General features: G+C 30.4%; 3 protein-coding genes across 4 annotated transcripts; 2 read left to right on the forward strand and 1 right to left on the reverse strand.

Moving 5' to 3' along the window:
- Positions 1 to 2,566: 2,566 nt before the first annotated feature.
- On the forward strand, positions 2,567 to 3,403 carry LOC114173186 (uncharacterized). Its single transcript, XM_028057441.2, has one exon. The coding sequence runs from the start codon at positions 2,902 to 2,904 to the stop codon at positions 3,256 to 3,258; it is 357 nt and encodes a 118-aa protein (XP_027913242.1). The 5' UTR covers positions 2,567 to 2,901; the 3' UTR covers positions 3,259 to 3,403.
- Positions 3,404 to 5,224: 1,821 nt separating this feature from the next.
- On the reverse strand, positions 5,225 to 7,625 carry LOC114173179 (Pentatricopeptide repeat (PPR) superfamily protein). Its single transcript, XM_028057430.2, has one exon. It carries the CDS (start codon positions 7,555 to 7,557, stop codon positions 5,362 to 5,364), a length of 2,196 nt encoding a protein of 731 aa, XP_027913231.2. The 5' UTR covers positions 7,558 to 7,625; the 3' UTR covers positions 5,225 to 5,361.
- A 1,241-nt stretch (positions 7,626 to 8,866) lies between these two features.
- On the forward strand, positions 8,867 to 13,672 carry LOC114171498 (uncharacterized). Of its 2 annotated transcripts, XM_028056476.2 has the most exons (7): positions 8,867 to 9,024; positions 9,439 to 9,544; positions 9,873 to 9,923; positions 10,119 to 10,163; positions 10,254 to 10,362; positions 11,784 to 12,063; positions 13,166 to 13,672. In XM_028056476.2, the coding sequence occupies exons 1-7, from the start codon at positions 8,971 to 8,973 to the stop codon at positions 13,373 to 13,375; spliced, it is 855 nt and encodes a 284-aa protein (XP_027912277.2). In that variant the 5' UTR covers positions 8,867 to 8,970; the 3' UTR covers positions 13,376 to 13,672. The 2 variants fall into 2 exon arrangements, with proteins under 2 accessions (XP_027912277.2, XP_027912280.2); XM_028056479.2 differs by lacking the exon at positions 9,873 to 9,923.
- Positions 13,673 to 18,384: the final 4,712 nt, after the last annotated feature.

The raw sequence follows: 18,384 nt of genomic DNA on the forward strand, positions 1-18,384 counted from the left end.
ATTACATATTTCAAGTTTAAAGTCAACTTCTTAACATAGTATTATAGTCATTGGTTAAAGCCTATCCTAACATCGGACATATAATTTCACCTACTATCTCAGGCGGGCTGCTATTGGACCATCCATTTCTAATCCTACACACGAAATGTATATATCTCAGTGTGGGGTGTGTGTTAGAAGTCTCACATCATCTAGAGATAAAACAATTTCATAGTATATAAATGAGATGTAAATTTCACTTTACAAGTCAATTTTATAAAATTGAGTTAAACTTAAAATACATTTCGTTGAACATATATCTTCATGACATAAGGTCAGAGAAACATGCTCGAAAATGTCAGTTTTTCACAGATGATTCTCTCTCGAAGATTTATAATATAAGATAGATTAAAGTTATTGGTATTAAAAGGTGAAAAGTAATTAATAAGAAATTGGTTGGGAGTGTGGAATTAGAAGAATGAAACAGGTAATGAGTTGATATTTGAATGAGCATGAAACCAAAAGTTGGGTAAGTGTGAAGGGGAGGTGGCTGGGTGGATTCAAAGTTGCACAGAGCATGCACATGCCAATGTTTCCTTTCATATGTTCATGTCTTTCAACATGCACCAACTCGACTTTGAATAGCTTCTCTTTTGTCATAAAAACAATTCGCGAAGGTTTCAGTTGGTGGGCAACGTAAGACCAATTACGATCTTACACACATCAGAAATCCAGAATACTCGTGTGTCTACGTATTTGGTTGTGAAAATGAATCAACAAAATCAGACCCAACTCAACATTGTTGGTGAAAGCAACATTGAAGAAGAAGAAGATAGCAACCTCCCCTAGGCCACACAATATACATTTAAATTCGAGGAAATTCTAGCACTTCGACACAATCCTCTGATAATTCATTAACTTCAATTTAATGATGTTAGGATACACTCAGTGTCGCGTCACATAAAAGGAGACCCATGAAAGTGAACTAATCACAGATTGGAAAAATGGGCAACACTGTGAAGTGGGGTCCTGGCTTCTCTGTGTTAAGTGCCAAAATTATTTTCAAGTTAAACCTTTTGCATTTGCTTAAATTCATGCATTTTAACAGTGCAAACTTGATTTGCCAACACAACCAAGCAAAGGGTACATTTGCCATGTGCACACTAACTGGCTAAGCAGCATTTTGCACATAACATTTTGACTAGAATCACATAAAGAGATCTTGTTTCTTCGCTGTACATGAAAGAGAAAAAAAAAATAAAATAGAAAAGACATAATTGTTTTCGCCAAAAGATGAAAACAATGCACAAAATTTGTTCTATTATTGCAACTTGCAAGTAGAGATTTCGGCATTCTGTAGTCAAGTTGTCAATTCATTGTTCTGTCACATTCATTTGTCAATTGAATTCTATTTTATAGTGATTTAGTGGATAACAATAATGCTTAGCTTAGTATGAAATATAGATTAAGCCTCACACACCAGTTGAAAATAAGAGAAACAAAAGGGATGCCATGCCATGTTGTTACCTTTCAAGTTTGGTGCATTCAGAAGTGATATCTCAGATGCAAATCAGTTTTCATAAGCTAAATCAACAAGTCCATATCTCATAGCTCAGTAATGAAAATTTTAGTACAACTCTTTCTCCATTAAGCAGGGTAATCAAATCTTGTTATGAACATAGCAAAAACATGATTGATTTACTGATAAAAAATCATTTTCAATTAATCAACTGAAGTTGATACAGTGCAGCTTTAGAGGGCAGTGCCATCTTGTCAACAAAGCTAGAAGATATTTCTTAGCAGTGATTGTGACTGTCTTACCTCACTAAATGCTTTGTTAGGAAAATAATCAGTCAGCACTCCAAATTCATAGAATTCATTAACCTATTGCCCCATGTGCTTGGGAGTTTCTCAGTTTTCTCCTTTATTTCTCAATAATGGTGGCGAGAAAAACTATGATGCAGAGTCTTAGAAAGAAAAAAAAACTACCATGAAACATTATGGTATCAGATAGGTGTCGTATCTAGGTTCATACACGAGAGAGGAAAAAGGATTAGACAATGATGAAGCTAAATACAAGGCACTTACCTTTTTAACCGAAAGCAAAGGTCAACAGAAAAGAATAACGAGTCACTCACACAGACACACACACACAACTCATATCCATAATTAAGCAGGTGCCTCTGTGTCAGTTCAATAAAGTAGAATTGTGAACAGTGAAAAATGAATCCCTCAAACTGATAATCATAAAGTTGTGAGAATGAAATTCACGTAACATCAGTAGAACTACTGGACAAACTACCAAAAGCGACGACAAAACAACATAAATAAACATGCCATAAAAGAATCCATCCGCACATTGCCCCACCTTCATGTAAATTTGACTCTTGCTTATCTCAATTTCTGAGGCTTGGAGATGAGTTATTATTAACAAGGAATAAGACAGATATCAGATAGTGGCAGTGTTTAGTTAAGTTAATTCATGTGTTTGATTAGACGATGATGTGTGACATTATTAATTGTTATTTAATGCAAAGTGGGGTCAAAACCAAGGCCCCTCCGACCACTCCCTTTTTATTTTCCACATCCGCCATGTCCCTTAGAACATGGAGGAAATTATGGCACTCTTCCCTACTTAAATTCCCATTCTCTCTTTCATCTCAAACACCATAAAAGCTCTGGTTGAACAAGCTCTTACTAGTTCTTGAAGCAACAAAACCATCAATCCCAACTGAGAAAGCACACAACTTGCCAACATAAAGTAAATAACCAAGACTACCCCTGTCATCATTGCGCTCGAATAATCCAACCAAAGAAAAGAAAAAAAAGAAACCACCCGTGGCTGCTGTTATCCGAAGATTCTCATTCCCCTCCTTAAAAGGGAGATAAGAGTTCAGAAAGAACTTGTCTTTACAGGTAGATATGGAAGTGGAATCGGTCAAGTGCGAGTGCTGTGGCCTCAAAGAGGATTGCACCCAAGAATATATCCGCGACGTGAAGGCCAAGTTTGACGGAAAATGGTTATGTGGGTTGTGCTCAGAAGCAGTGAGAGACGAGATTAGCAGAGGGAAAATGGGTTTTGCCATGGATGAAGCTGTGAAAGCTCACATGTCATTCTGTGGGAAGATCAAATCCAACCCTGCGGTTAGAGTGGCTGATGGGATGAGGCAGATGCTGAGGAGAAGGTCGAGTGACTTGACTTCACCGTCAAACAAGTACAGTAGCAGGTCAAACACCACTTCTCAAGTCACTGATTCTTCCACTTTCACATTGCACTGATGAAAACAGAGGAACCTGCAAGTTGGGGACAGGGAATACCTTATCATAACTATCTTTCGTTTCGTTCAAATAAAGTTTATACTTAGCTTTTTGTGGCTAAGCTTCTCATTTTGTCTTGTTGTACAGAGAGTGCTTTTTCGCTTCATCCGTCTTTTTCTTCTCTGTTTTCCTTTCTTCGCACCAGACATCTAATTTCCAAGATAAACTGTTTAATCCCAACTTTATTCTACACGTGACTGATCGGCACAAAAACCATTCTCTTCCAAAAATTCATATGCTTAAGATGGAAAAAGATTATATAACTGTTTTAATGCTTCTGGTTAAATGATTAATGAACGTTGTAAATATGTGGGTTATCTTCAACTTCCTTCTGCAATAGTCAAATGATTCGCATGGAAACAGAATTTGACATCCATTTTTTCTTTCTTTCTTTCTTTCCGAAAGATGTCAAAGAAACTAACGTACTTTACAAGTCAAGTGACGTTTGATGTTGTTAGGCTCAAGGTGCAGTTTTTGAGCACTCCTTTTCATCTCAGTTTTACTTAATAATATGGGACCAATCTTTTAGTGCGACTGGTACTAGATTTCATACAATAATATTCAATTGAAAAACAAATTGTTCAGAGGTTTGACGCTATCATTTGTTGTCTATTTATTTTATCAGCAGTCATTTCTGGGAGTTTCATTAGTGTATTATTAAAGAAGCTCCTATATTGTCAACTTCTCACTCTGTAACCCTCGACTTTCAAGCACAAAAAATGTGAATTTTTTCACTGCCCTGTGGCCATAATGGAGAATGTCATCATCAACTTGTCTTATGTAATGATAGTATGCGATTTTCCCTTTATCCTACTACGTTATGTTATGTGGCTGACGATAGTTTTCTTGAGGTTGAGGCATAGAATCTCCATAAAGGTCCATTAAAGCAACACAAATCAAATGGCGAAGGACTAAATCCATTTGTTGCAGCTAAAGATGGATTATAAAATTTGATAATTGAGGTACTTAATTAGCATTAACATTTGTGTGAATTATAATATCATGATTAGGCTACTATGCCATTTTGGAGTTGGTGGTGTCGTGATGAATGGTAGCCGCCACTAGGTAACCACGCATGGATTCCAATTCTTCAAGTGCAATGATTTTCCGTAACCAATAAGTCATAAACTACTGAGACCTGACCTTCCAAGCAATTGTTTATGTATTTATGATAAATTAATGGAACACGATTGATCCTTACTGCTACTATTGGAAACTCCTTTAAAACATGCACATCTTCTCTCTATTCATTTATGTAGTATTAATCAGGATTGATAATTTCTCCTATTATTTAGGTCACGATTGGTTTTTTAAACATTTTTCTTTTAAGAATAAAAAGATTCATAAGTAATAGAAAAAAAAAAATCTGCTGGAGTCAAATACGAACTTGTTTTGTATTGACGTTGTTGGGGCAATTGTTTCGTTGCGAATATTGCGAGAGAAAGGTACCTCTCTGCTAAAAATTTAACATGAAAAGGTAAACTGAACTCATCATGCAGTGAAAATTTTACTGCAGAGGTTATCATTTGCCTCAGATGTCGTAGGCAAATATTCTCAAATGACCTGTTGAAGCGCCACCAAAAGGATTTCCAACTTAAGAACTTTGCATTGACCTTCAATGGAGCCATGCACACGTCTCGCTCAGATTTCCAGTATGAAATGGGTTTGGTAAAGGAAATTTTGTAGAACCTTGAAGGAAGAAGATTCTAGCCGCTTAATGAAGGCTCAGAAGCGCCTTTTATCCCATACAATTCCTTAATGCATATTTTGAAAGTAAGCTTGTTATGCCTGTGCCCAGTTGAATCGAGTTTGATGTCAGTCTAACGTTACTATAGGCGTGGTATCTGTAAAGTAACGTGGTAAAAATTTTCAATTATTTACTGCCAAATGAGTGGTGTTCAACTAAAAGAAAATGAATTCATGGTAATTTTAAACAAAATTAGAAATGATGATCAACTTTATAGTAGTGAACCCTCACCAAGCTGAAGTACATGCCCTGGCATATACAGGGCAAGCCCAAAATGAGGGTATGCCAGTTTAATTCAATTTACAGATTGGAATAATTCACCAATAGTCTCTACAAGAACAAGTTCCACCATTAAAATGGTGAAACCTAGTCCTGTCTCTCATAACAATCTCTATTCGGTACACCTTTGAGACCAGTTTCATAAAGGAATGACAATCCTCACAAATTCTAAGATTTTTAACTATACGAATGCATGATGATTCTTTTCTCTCACTAATTAGCCCGTAGCACAGTGCTAATTTTTCGCTATGCCAGAGAACTACTTCCTTTTTTTCTTCCTCTTTCAAATCAACCAAAATTCCTGAAGTACTGGGTGTGTAGCCAACTAGCTTCAGTTGACTGACTATCGCATCTAACTTTTTATATATTTCATCTGATTGCTTATGATATCTATCTGCCATCATAAACACATGCACCTCGTTATTCAGTTCAATCCTACTACATGCCTTCTCCTTTAAGATACCTCTATGTCTCATTAATTTCCTGACCAGTCCAACATCATCCCACCTTTTTTCTTTGGCATAAATGTTTGACAAAACTACAAGGGCCCCATCATGATCAGGCTCTAACTCAAGAAGTCGTTTTGCAGCAAATTCCCCTAATTCAAGCTCACCGTGATTTTGACAAGCAGACATTAGGGATCCCCAGATGACAACATTTGGCGGAAAAGGCATTGTCTCAATAAGCTCCAATGCTTTTCTCAAGAGTTTGGCTCTGCAATATAGGTCTACCATGCAACCATAATGTTCACGTTGGGGAGAAATGTCGTGGTCATTGATCATGGAGGAAAAGAATTTTTCGCCCTCCTCAACCAAGCCTGCATGACTGCATGCATAAAGTATACCTATAAACGTAACCGCATTGGGCTTAATATTTTGTACTTTCATCCTATGGAAAAGAGCTATGGCACTATCAGCATCCCCATGAATGGCAAAAGCATTGATCATGCTGGACCAAGATATCACATTTTTTCTTGGCATATTCTTAAATACCTCTCTTGCTCCGGCCAAGTTGCCACATTTAGCGTACATATCAACCAGGGCATTGTTGATGGGAAGAGCCCTTCCAAAACCATTTTTATCTGCATATGAATGAACCCATCTGGCTTTAACAAGTGCACCAACATGAGCACAAGCCGAAATGACACTCAGCATCGTGATCTGATCAGGCACTATTCTCTGTCGCTGCATCTCATTAAACAATTCGAGAGCCTCCTGAGGCTGATCACTTTCAGCATAACCAGATATCATGGCACTCCAACACACCAAGTCCTTCTCAACTATTTGGTCAAATATGAAGCGCGCATCTTCCACTAATCCAATCTTCGCATACCCCGAAAGCATCGCAGTAGAAACAACCAAATGTTTTGAGGGAAGTTGATCATAAACTTCCCTAGCCAGATACACAGCACCACAACTCGCATACATATTAACAAGAGCAGTCTGTAGATGTGAGTCAACACGAAAACCATTATCCTTAATGAACTCATGAATTGCTTTGCCATAGCTTAAATTTCCCGCATGACCACAGGCAGAAAGCACGGTACAAAGGATAATAGAATCTGGCTCCATACCAGAAATCTTCATTTCTTCATAGAGCCTTAAAACATGGTCATAATGACCACTCTGGGAGTACCCATCAATCATAATATTCCAGGTAACGACATCCCGGTTAGACATTTTGTCAAACACCAAACGGGCATCCGTAATACGTCCACATGCCGCGTACATGGCAATCAAGGCGGTTTGAATAAAAGGGTCGTCATGGAAGCCCAACTTGGAAACCAGGCCGTGAACCTCTAAGCCCATATCCAAGGCAGAAAGTTTGGAGACGGCCTTCAACAGAGGGGGGAAGCTGAACCTGTCGAGAAGGGTACCCTTTCTCCGGAGTAGGCGATAGAGGAGGAGGGTGCCCTCCGGCGTGGGGCCACGAGAGAACTGACGGAAGAGCTGGTGGGAGAAACGGGTGTGTGGGTTTGGAATTTGGGTGAACAGAGAGAGCGCATAGTGAAGGGCCGAAGGAGAAGAAGAAGAAGTAAGGGTGCAACAACAAAGAAAGAGTTTGAGATGCAGAGAGTTAGAATGGTCGAGCTTTGAACGGAGGATCTGAGCATGCACTTGCTTCACATGCCTTAACGTCTTGCATGATTCCAACACTCCTTTCTCTCTACCAACCATCCTCGAGCTGCAAATGCTCATGCTCATGCTCATGTTCACACCAATGCTCATGGCCATGCTTCAAAACATCTATCAATATGATGGGGATGATGAGATAAATTTCTATCAAATGTAAGTGGGAATAAGTTATAGATTTTCTTACAGAAAAATAGTCTATTAAATGGTTGTATTATTTTGCTTTTAATTTTATTTAACTGTTTATTTTTGTCGAGATTTCAAATTTGTAAGATCTAAGAAATAGTTAGAAATTATCGATACTAGATTATTTTGTTATAAAAATTAATATAAATATAATTTTTTTATTAGTAATGATTTTATAATATTTTATTTTTTTTCTAAATTTCTATCTGGATGCATTTTTCATAAATTTATAGATAATTACGCAGATAATTACGAATGTTAATTCTTTTTTAGAAAGAATTATGAATGCTAACTCCAGTTATGCTATTTTATATAATTCTTTCATGTTGATATATATTTTTTTCTATTTTCAATAAGTTTCTAAAATTATTAGCGGACACATAGAGTTACTGTGTACAGATATTCACTTTCTAATTTTCTAAGAAATTTAAATTAAGATCAACAAATAATATATAATTAATTTTTAAAATAGCTGTTAAATATAAAATTAAAAAAAGTATGTACAATATTTTTTTAAATAGTAATTTAAGATAAAAAATATTTTTAGAATAATGATTAAAAGTAAATTATTTATAAAATAATTAATTTTTAAAATAATTAAGGATAAAATTATTTTCATCAAATGTGACACAAAATATTCTCTTTATATATTATTAGCGTATACATGGACACTGTCGCATTTGTGTATATATATTTTTTAAATATACGTAATATTATGTTAGTAGGTGATGATAATATAATGTTATTTAGTTAATATATAAAATAAAATTATATTTATTAAAAATAAAGTGAAATATATCAAAAAAATATGAAAAAATAATTGTTGATAAATAGAAAAAAAGAGAAGAGTAGAGATAGATAATTTTATAAAAAAATTTGTAAAAATAACGGTAAATTTTCAAAAATTTAATAAATAATCATATTTTAAAGAGTAAAATTAGTATTTTGAAATGTAAACACATAAGAGAAAATTCTTTTTATATAATATTATAGATTATAAATAATAACAAAACCTAGATCGAAAAGAATAATTGTTTATATTTTATGCATAATTAACAGTAAGTACTTAGGATATTTAATATATAACTGATTTTTGTATTATAACATAATTTTAATAAATAATACATTTAATTATCCTATTTTTATATAATATATGTAATATATTTATAAAAATTACAACATAAAATAATGAAGAAGGCAGATAATTGCCACATACAACAGTTTTATGTGATGAATTTATGTTGTTTTATTTTAACACTTCATGTTTCCTTTACTTTCGAAAGAAGGAGAAACTGAAACTGAGAGGAAGCAAGAAGAAAAGGAACCGCAATGAGTTTGATTGGAGTATTGGCCGATCTTGAAAAAGTTCTCATTACCAAGAAGGTTTTTCCCTTATCTCCCTGTTTCTCTTCAGCTAGGGCTTTTAATTTCTTTCTTCTTCAATTAATTTTTAACAAATCAGTGTCAATGCATATGCCGGATCAGGCTAATTCCGAGTTTTACTGTTACACTCTCTACTTTTCACTACCATTTCTTGATTCTGGCGTCTGAGAGCACAGATTCAGTGTTTTCTTCACTTAATTTTATTTTGGATATGCAACTTGCACTTCCAGATAAATGCTTTTACATTTGGAGTAAATTTAGTTAAAATCAGTTTCTTTTAATTGGCGATCATCATAAAACGACATGATTATTTGCCTTCAAATATCTTTGAAAAGGTTTTCGTGCACACATTGTGAAAGTTCGTTGATGATGGACTTGATAGACGCCGTAAATATCTGTCCTTTTCTTTTGTAGGAAAATTTGACACCTCAGGAAGCTAATATTCTTCATTCTTGGAAAACTAGATTTGTGAGCGATTTTACTGCTAGTGCACTTGCTGGGAGTGCAGCAGCATGGACTGGTTTGTGATTTTAGCATCCTTACTTAGTCTGGTTCTAATTTATAATGATTTAGTGAATATTGTTTTAATATAAGAAATTTTTGGCTTTGAGACATTGCATGCTTAAGGTGTTAAAAGTCATCCGACTGGTGACTAATAAATAAAAAAAGAAAAAAGTTTTGTTCTATTACCTTAACATCCTGATGGATGGAGAGGGGGGCATTGTCTTACTTCTTATGCTATAGTTGCATAACCAGGAAGATTCCTACATATTTTTATTATTCTACCATAGTCACAGCAGATTATCATTGGGGTTAGTATGACCATGAGCATTATACCTTTATTGCAGCAACTCGGAATCTCAGTAAAGCAAAAGCATTACAAATCGACCTTCCAGGCAGTAAGAGAAATTACTCGCTGTATCTTTATTTCTACAGTTTTACTAGGGCCTCCCCCTCCATGGGGGAGGAGGTCATTGTCTTGTTTTAGAGTTGCATAACCAGGAAGAGTCCTACATATTTTTGTAATACTGTCATAGTCACAGCAGATTCTCATTGGGGTTAGTATGACCATGAGCATTATACCTTTATTGCAGCAACTTTGAATGTCAGTAAAGCAATTCGAACCTACCTTTCAGTCGGTAAGAGAAACCACTTGTTGTATCTTTGTTTCTAGTGTTTTACTAAGGCCTTCCTACGTAAGTCTTGTTTGTTGTCTTATCCTTTTGCAGGAGCTGGTACTATCTTTGGAAATTGGCTAGGTAATAGAATCTTGTATTCTCGTGCAGATCAGATTCTTACAATGGATGGTAGCATATTGCAGAAGGAGTTAGCGAATATGTAGGTTTTCTCCTCTCAGTTGCTCAGACTTTGTAAACATTTTTTATTTGTGCTATAAGTTCCAATTACCATCTCATTCTTTGGAGTTCTTTAGGTAGGCAATAAAGTAAATGCTGTCATAAGCAGAGCAATTCAGCTTAGCTTTAGTCCACTATACCGCGCTGTGTAGATAGGTGGCTGATTAAAACTACAAAGGTTTTTTTGTGTAACAAGATCAATGTGAAGTGTCAATTATACGTTCTGAATAGAAGTAGAAAGTACGCTATTAAATGGAGGAATATAGGCGACCTGTTTCAAATAATGTCAAAGACAGTCTAGGATTGATGAGAATGATGGTGAAGAGTTATTAAAAGCAAGGAAAGGTTATTATTACTTGGTATAGGAGTATTTAGGGTGAATTGAAAATAAGGTGACCATTATAGTGTTTTTGTGTTACAATTCTTATGAATGGTCACCTTATTTCTGATATGGTAATCCAAATACTCATTTCTGTTTTAACTGCAAAATCCCCCATCCCCCAGTTGACTTATTGGTTAAAAACACAACTATTATTAGTCCAAACAAAATTGCTATGGGATTTAACTGATACCTTGTAGTGTTCTAGTTGTTAAATTTTATGTATAAGAATTTGATGGTAGTTGAAATTATTCCAAATAATGTAGAGATTTTTCCACATTTAAGTTTTTCACTTGTCTTTTGCATTCTAGTTATCTTGTTGAAGTGCTTAGCCACTCCTCTTCTTCTATTAGTTTAGGTCCTTCTAGCATTTACAAACATAGCTTTGGTCTTTGGTATCACTTGATCAAAGAACAACTTTTCTTTTTCCAATTTGAATTTAAATAAACATGTAATATCATTTTAGCGGTTACCTCGTTGACACAGCCTCTTAGGCAGTACAGTTTGAGATTTTATGTCAAATTTGTTTCCAGTTTTCAATCCTCATATTTAAAATAAGATGTAGTTATAAAAGCAAAACTTACTATAAGAGGGCAGTACAAAGTCTAAATTGTATTAATTAAACCTATACAAAGAACAGGAGCAAGAGTGGCTTCAAATACAAACACCAGGACTCACAGTACTTTTAACTTGATTGATAAATACGTACAAAAAATACTAATCATGGTCAGTTAATTATAAAATATATGAGTTGAGAATTAAAACCTGTTGTATTTTGTTGTAACCAGTTAAAGTATGTCACCAAGTGGGTTACTTTGCTTGAAATATGATTATCATTTTTGCAGTTGGAACTGCCCATGTCCCCCTCGAAATTATGTATTTCTCCCGGTTGCTTTTTAACTAAATTGGGGTGACATGGAAAGAGAAAATAGTTTCAATCTCCAGTGGGCTCTCGTATTTCATTATTATTTTGATTCAATTGATTTTCATTTCATTTACACATTTTAATTGTTGTTAAATGTCAGAATGGTGACAAAATACCATAATGATCCCTCCGTGATGCAGCTTATGTCTAAGCATTTCTATTTGGAGAGGATTTTTGATGATTCGAGTAATAATCCTAAATTAAGATGGAGATACCGGAATTTCTTTAGCGAGGCAGTCCATGGTCATAGGACTCATGATCAAGACTCTTATGATAAATCCGAAGACCATTCTCATAATGATTCTAATGATAAATCCCAAGGCAGGTCTGAAAATGTCACCAACAGCCAAAAACCAAATCTTGAGACGAAGCATACTTTTGTAAGTATTCTTAGACTTCCCTTTTATTGTTTTTAATTAAAGCTTTTTGTGTAGTTAAATATGGTAATTTCTAACTAATTTAAGGATAGAAGGATATAGACTGTGTTGGGGACACCGGGGGGGGGGGGGGGGTATATTTTGCTTTGGTCTTCTCAAATGCCTTGGGGAAGGGCGTGGGAACTGTCAAACTTCATTTGTGCACACTGAGAAAGTTAGTTACATACCCTCCTTGAGTACTGTGTGTATTCAAGGAAAAATAAACTTGATTTAAGCTCAATTGTAATATGTCAATGGGTTGCAAAATGTCTGTGTATTTATTGTTTATTGTTTTCTTTAAAGAAAAAGAAAATAGTAGTTTCACTGGTGGCTGCAACCATTGCAAAAGTTTTAGAGGGGAAGGGTAATGGTACAGACATACTGTAGCTTCACTAGTTGTCTCACTCACAATCAAATGATGATTTCTTATACACGAGTTCCAAAGTGATCGACCCGGTAAAAAATAAATTGGAAAATCTTTCGGGATTCAATTCAACTTGAAGCTTGGAAAAGTTTGGGGAAAAACCAAATGTAAATATAAATAAAGTATAAATTGAGAAACTGAAAAATATCTTTTTAACAAGAATCAAGGTAAAAATTACTGATTTGTTGTGAGTGCAGTAGCAGTAAAGGACTCAGAAAATGTGTTAGGAATTCCAGGCAAGATCAAGTTGTGGGTAATTACGAGTAAAATAATTAGTATATAAGTAAAAAGACTTATAAATTTATTATCTTAAAATTTTGTATTGAAAACTGTGTCCTGATGTCTTGTATGCATTTGTTCACTGACTTAATAGTGCCGAATCTATGCCAAGATTTTCCTGTATCTCCCTTCAAAAGAACGTCACTATATGGTCATATTAAATATCTCTCTATTTAAAAGTAGTTTTTAGTTTTACAGAATTAAAACTTCGAATAAATGTGTTTGTTTATAGCATAGGGCAACAAGTTACTGTGCCTAGTATAAAATGATATTGTCTCCACCGGAAAATGACAATTAAAATGATCGATCAGAAGGATATTTTCTTTTGCATATAATAATTTTTTGGTATACATTTGATTACAGATAAACTCTGCACCTGATACTTCGTGGGAGCCAGACCCTCTTGATTGTGTTTTTGGTTATGCTCATCCTTTGGAAAACACTATTAATTCTGATTCCCCCAATAAACAGCCATCAGGAACACAAAATCGGGTTCATAGAAGATCTCGCCGTAGGCGTCGGATGCGGGATCATGAGACCCTTTCCAACTCTGAGTCTACAGCAACTGTTTAGATCAATCACCCTTCAAACCAAATAAACAGTACTGTTATCATTTCCTATCTCACAGGGACAGTTTATTAGTTGGAACCTGAAACTCTATTAGCTTTAATTTGGTAAATAAATTAGAGGTTAAATTATTGAACTTTCATGAAGGTTGTTGCTAGAGCCAAGAATCAATGAATTGTGTAAACACTATAGGCTTGATATTGGTGGAGTAAGGCCTGTTAGTTTTCAACAATTCCACCAAAGATGGCAACCTATCATTTAAAAGTAATCTTAAGTTTCAAAATAATACATATATATTATCAATGTTTACGATTTTAGTAATAGATCACATTGATATTATATAATACTAGCGGGAACACGTGAACACATTTTAGTAATAGTTTTAAAATGATATTATAGTAGTAGATGATAACAGTATAATGTTATTAAGTTAATATATAAAATTGTTGATGAATTAAAAAATAAAAAAAAAAGATAAACAGTTTTACATAGAATAGGTAAAAGTAATTATTAATTTTAAAATATTTAATAAATAATTATATTGTAACATGTATAATTGGTATTATGAAGTGTGAACATAAAGAGATAATTCTCTTTGTATATTGTTGTAATATTAATGAAATTGAATATAAATAATTTTTACAATTTTAATATAAATAAGTTTTATTTATTTTATAGGCATTTTTATAATTAAAAAAATAGTTAAATTTAAAACAAAATACCAAATAAAAAAAAGGTTAAATTTAAAGAAATGGTAAAATTGATAAAATAATTATTTTTAATGAAAATGCATGTATAGTATATGGGTTCATTTCTTTTAATGAAAACAAAATAATATAAATATTATTATTGTTATTATTATAATTATAATTATAAAATTAAATATAAATATTTTTTATAATTTTGTTGTAAGTAGTTTTATTTATTTTGTTGGTAATTTTTTAATTAAAAAATAGTTAAATTAAAAAATAAGTTAAATTTAAACAAATAAACACTTAAAAGGTAATATTGATAAAATAATTATATTAATTAAAAAAATTTAAAGATTAAAATTGAAAATTAAATGTTCATATAGAAGGAGTAATCTTCTACATATATATATATATATATATATATATATATATATTAATTTAAAAATAAATGTGAATAATTTTTAAATTTTATTATATATTTTTTATTTTGTAGATTTTTTTTATTAAAGACACCTATTTTAGTTTTAAAATAACTAATTTAAATAAAATTAAATAAATGAAATGTTAAATTTAAGAGAGTCTTGTTTAAAAGATAAAAATAGTAAAATAATTGATTTGATTTTAGAAAACGGTTATTTATTAGAAAATAAATTTACAAATAGAAACTTACTTGAACACAAAAATGAAGTATCCTTTATATACTTTATATATATATCGGTATAAATAAAAATAACTATGAATATTTGTTTAAATTTTATTATAAATATTTGTTATTTATTTTGTAGATAAGTTTTTGTAAAGATACTCATTTACTTTAAAAATAATTAATTCAAAAGAAAAAAAAAAATGAATGAAACGTTAAATGTAACAAAATGTTATTTAGAAGCTAAAAATCGTAAAATAACAATTTTAATTTTAAAAAATGGTTATAAAATGATTATTTACTAGAAGGTAAAAGTGAAATTGAGATATGCACACCAAAATAGAGTATTTCTATATATAAATATAGACTCGTATAAACATGTTCGTTATGTTCATTCCTTTGAATTTTATTATTATTATTTATTTATTTATTTTAGAATTTTTCTTGTTAAAATACTTATTTTAGTTAAAAAAATTAAATGAATAAAATAGTCAAATATACAGTAATTATTATAAAAGAAAAATGATAAAATAATTATTTTAATTTAAAGAATAATTACTTCTTAAAAGATAAAATTGAGAATACACGTTAACATGATACAAATATCTTTATATTTTATATATAAGTATGAATAGATAAAAATTTATACTATTAAGTCACTTTTTTTTAAAAAAAATTAAAATTATGTTGTCAATATATTAATTGTGATATTTTTTATTTATTAATAAATAGTATATTTTAATGTTTTTGTTTATAAATATTGGGTAAAAAGTGAAACTACACAATTCTGTGGTTTCTGCATTATTAGTTAGGTAATGATGTATACTCCCATAACACATGTTTTGATAAACAATAGAGTTTAATTAACATTTTGTAAGCACAATGGAAACGTGTTTTGATTTTATTCTCTGTTTTAATCATCATTATTAAAATCATCAACTTTTAAATAAGCACGTGTCTTATTCTCTTTATTGAGTGGATTCTTTTTATTTATTTAATTTAAAAATATAAAATTAAAAAAATACTGTCAAATTTAAAATATTAATTAAATTATATATATATATATATATATATATATATATATATATATATATATATATATATATATATATATATGGATGACATAAGTATTAACTGAAATAAAAAATAATGTAATTATTGGAACTAAAATAAAGGTATTTATTTGAGAAGATAAAATTAAGAACAAAATATTTATAAGGATTAAAGCAAAGCACAAGTTTTTAAAAATTTTAAACAAAAAATAATATATTTACAGACTGAAATAATATATATATATATATATATATATATATATATAAGAATTTTTTGGCAAATTCTTAGGGTATATTTATATTTAATCTCATAATTTACTCGAAAATAATTAAATTGGTGAACATTAATAGACTGTGTTGATTTATCTTTTAATTTTATTTAACTGTGTATTTTTTTCGAAAACTCACAGTAGTAAATTAAATACATTGCTTTTTCTATTTAATTTTTTATAATTATCAATCTTCTTTAATGTAAAATTTTAATTATTGGGCTTAAAAATATTAAACAGGTAATGAATAGTCCTAAAAATCTCATTAAACATTACCAAAACTATAAAAATTCCATGTAATTGTTCTGAGAAATCATAAATCCACCCTTTAAATTGTAAATAAAATTATAAATACTTTAATCTGTATAAATATATAATTTTTATTTTAATTTCAATATAGCTCAGTGTGACAGTTTTTATAACATCATCATTGTTAGTGATGACATATTCTGGTTTTGATTTAACAAGAGAAGGTTAACAGTAAAAATATAAAACTAAAAAATATTAATTTATAACAATATATAAAAATTATTCTTCTTTTTATGATTACATTTTAAAATATTAATTTTATCTTTTAAATATAATTATTTATTAAAATTTTAAAAATTAATTATTATTTTTATAAAATTATCTATATTTGTTTTTTTTCTATTTTATTTATTAATAATAATTCTTTCATCTATTTTAATATATTTTAATTTATATTTTATAAATATAATTTTATTTTATATATTAATTTAATAATATTATAATATTATTATCTATTAATATAATAACGTATATTTAAAAATTATATATACACTCGCCATCCTAACCGTGTTTACGCTACTTTACAGAAAACGTATTTCTTACTTGTATTTATTTATAATTTTATATGTGTTGTTCTTTGCGATTTGTTTTGAGGGTAGAGAAGCTTTTTATGATGTTTCACTCTCCAGGGAAGTATCACAGCACCTTCCTCCTTTGTCTCTTCGTGTCAAATCTTTATGTTTATATCATTATGTTTTTCAAATTTTCTGAAAAATGAAAAAAATAAAAATCTATTAGTAAAATAATCTTAAAGTATTTTCCAAATATAAATTATATTTAATGATTTTGTTTTAATTAATTATCATAAATCGTGGAACAGGAAATCAATATTTAGTTTCCATGAATTATTATTAATAACATACGTCTAACGTAACTTAAGTAAACGGGTAAGGAGGGAGAAAAATGGAATGATATTTTAAATAGAGTATTGGATACAATTCTGTGGATCAAATAAAAGAAAAAAAAATGTTTATAAATTTTAAAATTTACTAAAATAATAAAAAGGATTATTCCAATAGATAATATTATATAGAAAAAAATTACCAAAGTCATGATTAAAAAAATAAAAAATAAAAGGAAAAAGTATAATTTAGACAACTTCATGCAATTCAGACGAAATTTGTAGGTAAAGAAAGGCTTGTACGAAAACGCGTTCTCCACACAAAATGGTTAAAGTAGCTCTGTCACGTCATTATTTTTATTAATTTTTATTATAATAGTAATAATAATAATTATTATTATAATGTTATAGTTATTATGTTTATATATAATAATAACAACATATAACTTTTCACCTCCAGTAGTATTTTTTTAATAGCATATATTAAAATATTTTTTTAATACTAATTAAATTAAAATTTAATTGTGTTGATACTAAACCCTAAACCTTATTTCACGTGTAAGACAATTGTATAAACATCTGCAAAATTTGAAAGTATTGCTTTTTATCAATCCATATTGATTAAACATTAATGTATATTTTATTAAATTGTTAAGCATTTATTTTTTTTTCATGGTAAATCTGAATTCCTTCCTTTCTTAATTGTTTTTTAAAGATAATGTTTTAAACCAGTGCGGTTTTCGATTTTATTTTATATTATAGCCTTTCGAAGTTATTATCGTATATTGTAGCCTTTATATTTGATTTTAATAGCTTTTTATTACTTCATATATACTATTTAATCGTGAAATCAAACATTATGAAATGACGTGGATTTTTTTTAATCTTTTTTCTATGTCAAATACAACAGAATTAAAAGTTAACATTGTTAACTACAACATTTATTCACTTTTTTTAAGGATGAAAGTTTCAATTAAAATAAAACTCAAACTTAATTAAAAATAATAATTTTTGTTTGTATTGCACTTAATCTTTTTGACAGAATAACTTTTAATTAAAATAAAACTCATTTAAACTCTTCTAGTACCTTTGATTGTATATATATAATTTTTGTAATGCAATGAAGGAATTAATTTTTTTTTTAATAATTTATGTAATTATATATATATTTTAAGAAAGTAAAATTTATATCCTTAAATCTTATGAATT

The sequence above is a fragment of the Vigna unguiculata genome, chromosome 2, assembly GCF_037176805.1.
Source record: "Vigna unguiculata cultivar grain cowpea cultivar isolate G323 ecotype 2 chromosome 2, ASM3717680v1, whole genome shotgun sequence".
In the NCBI taxonomy this organism is placed as follows: domain Eukaryota; kingdom Viridiplantae; phylum Streptophyta; class Magnoliopsida; order Fabales; family Fabaceae; genus Vigna; species Vigna unguiculata.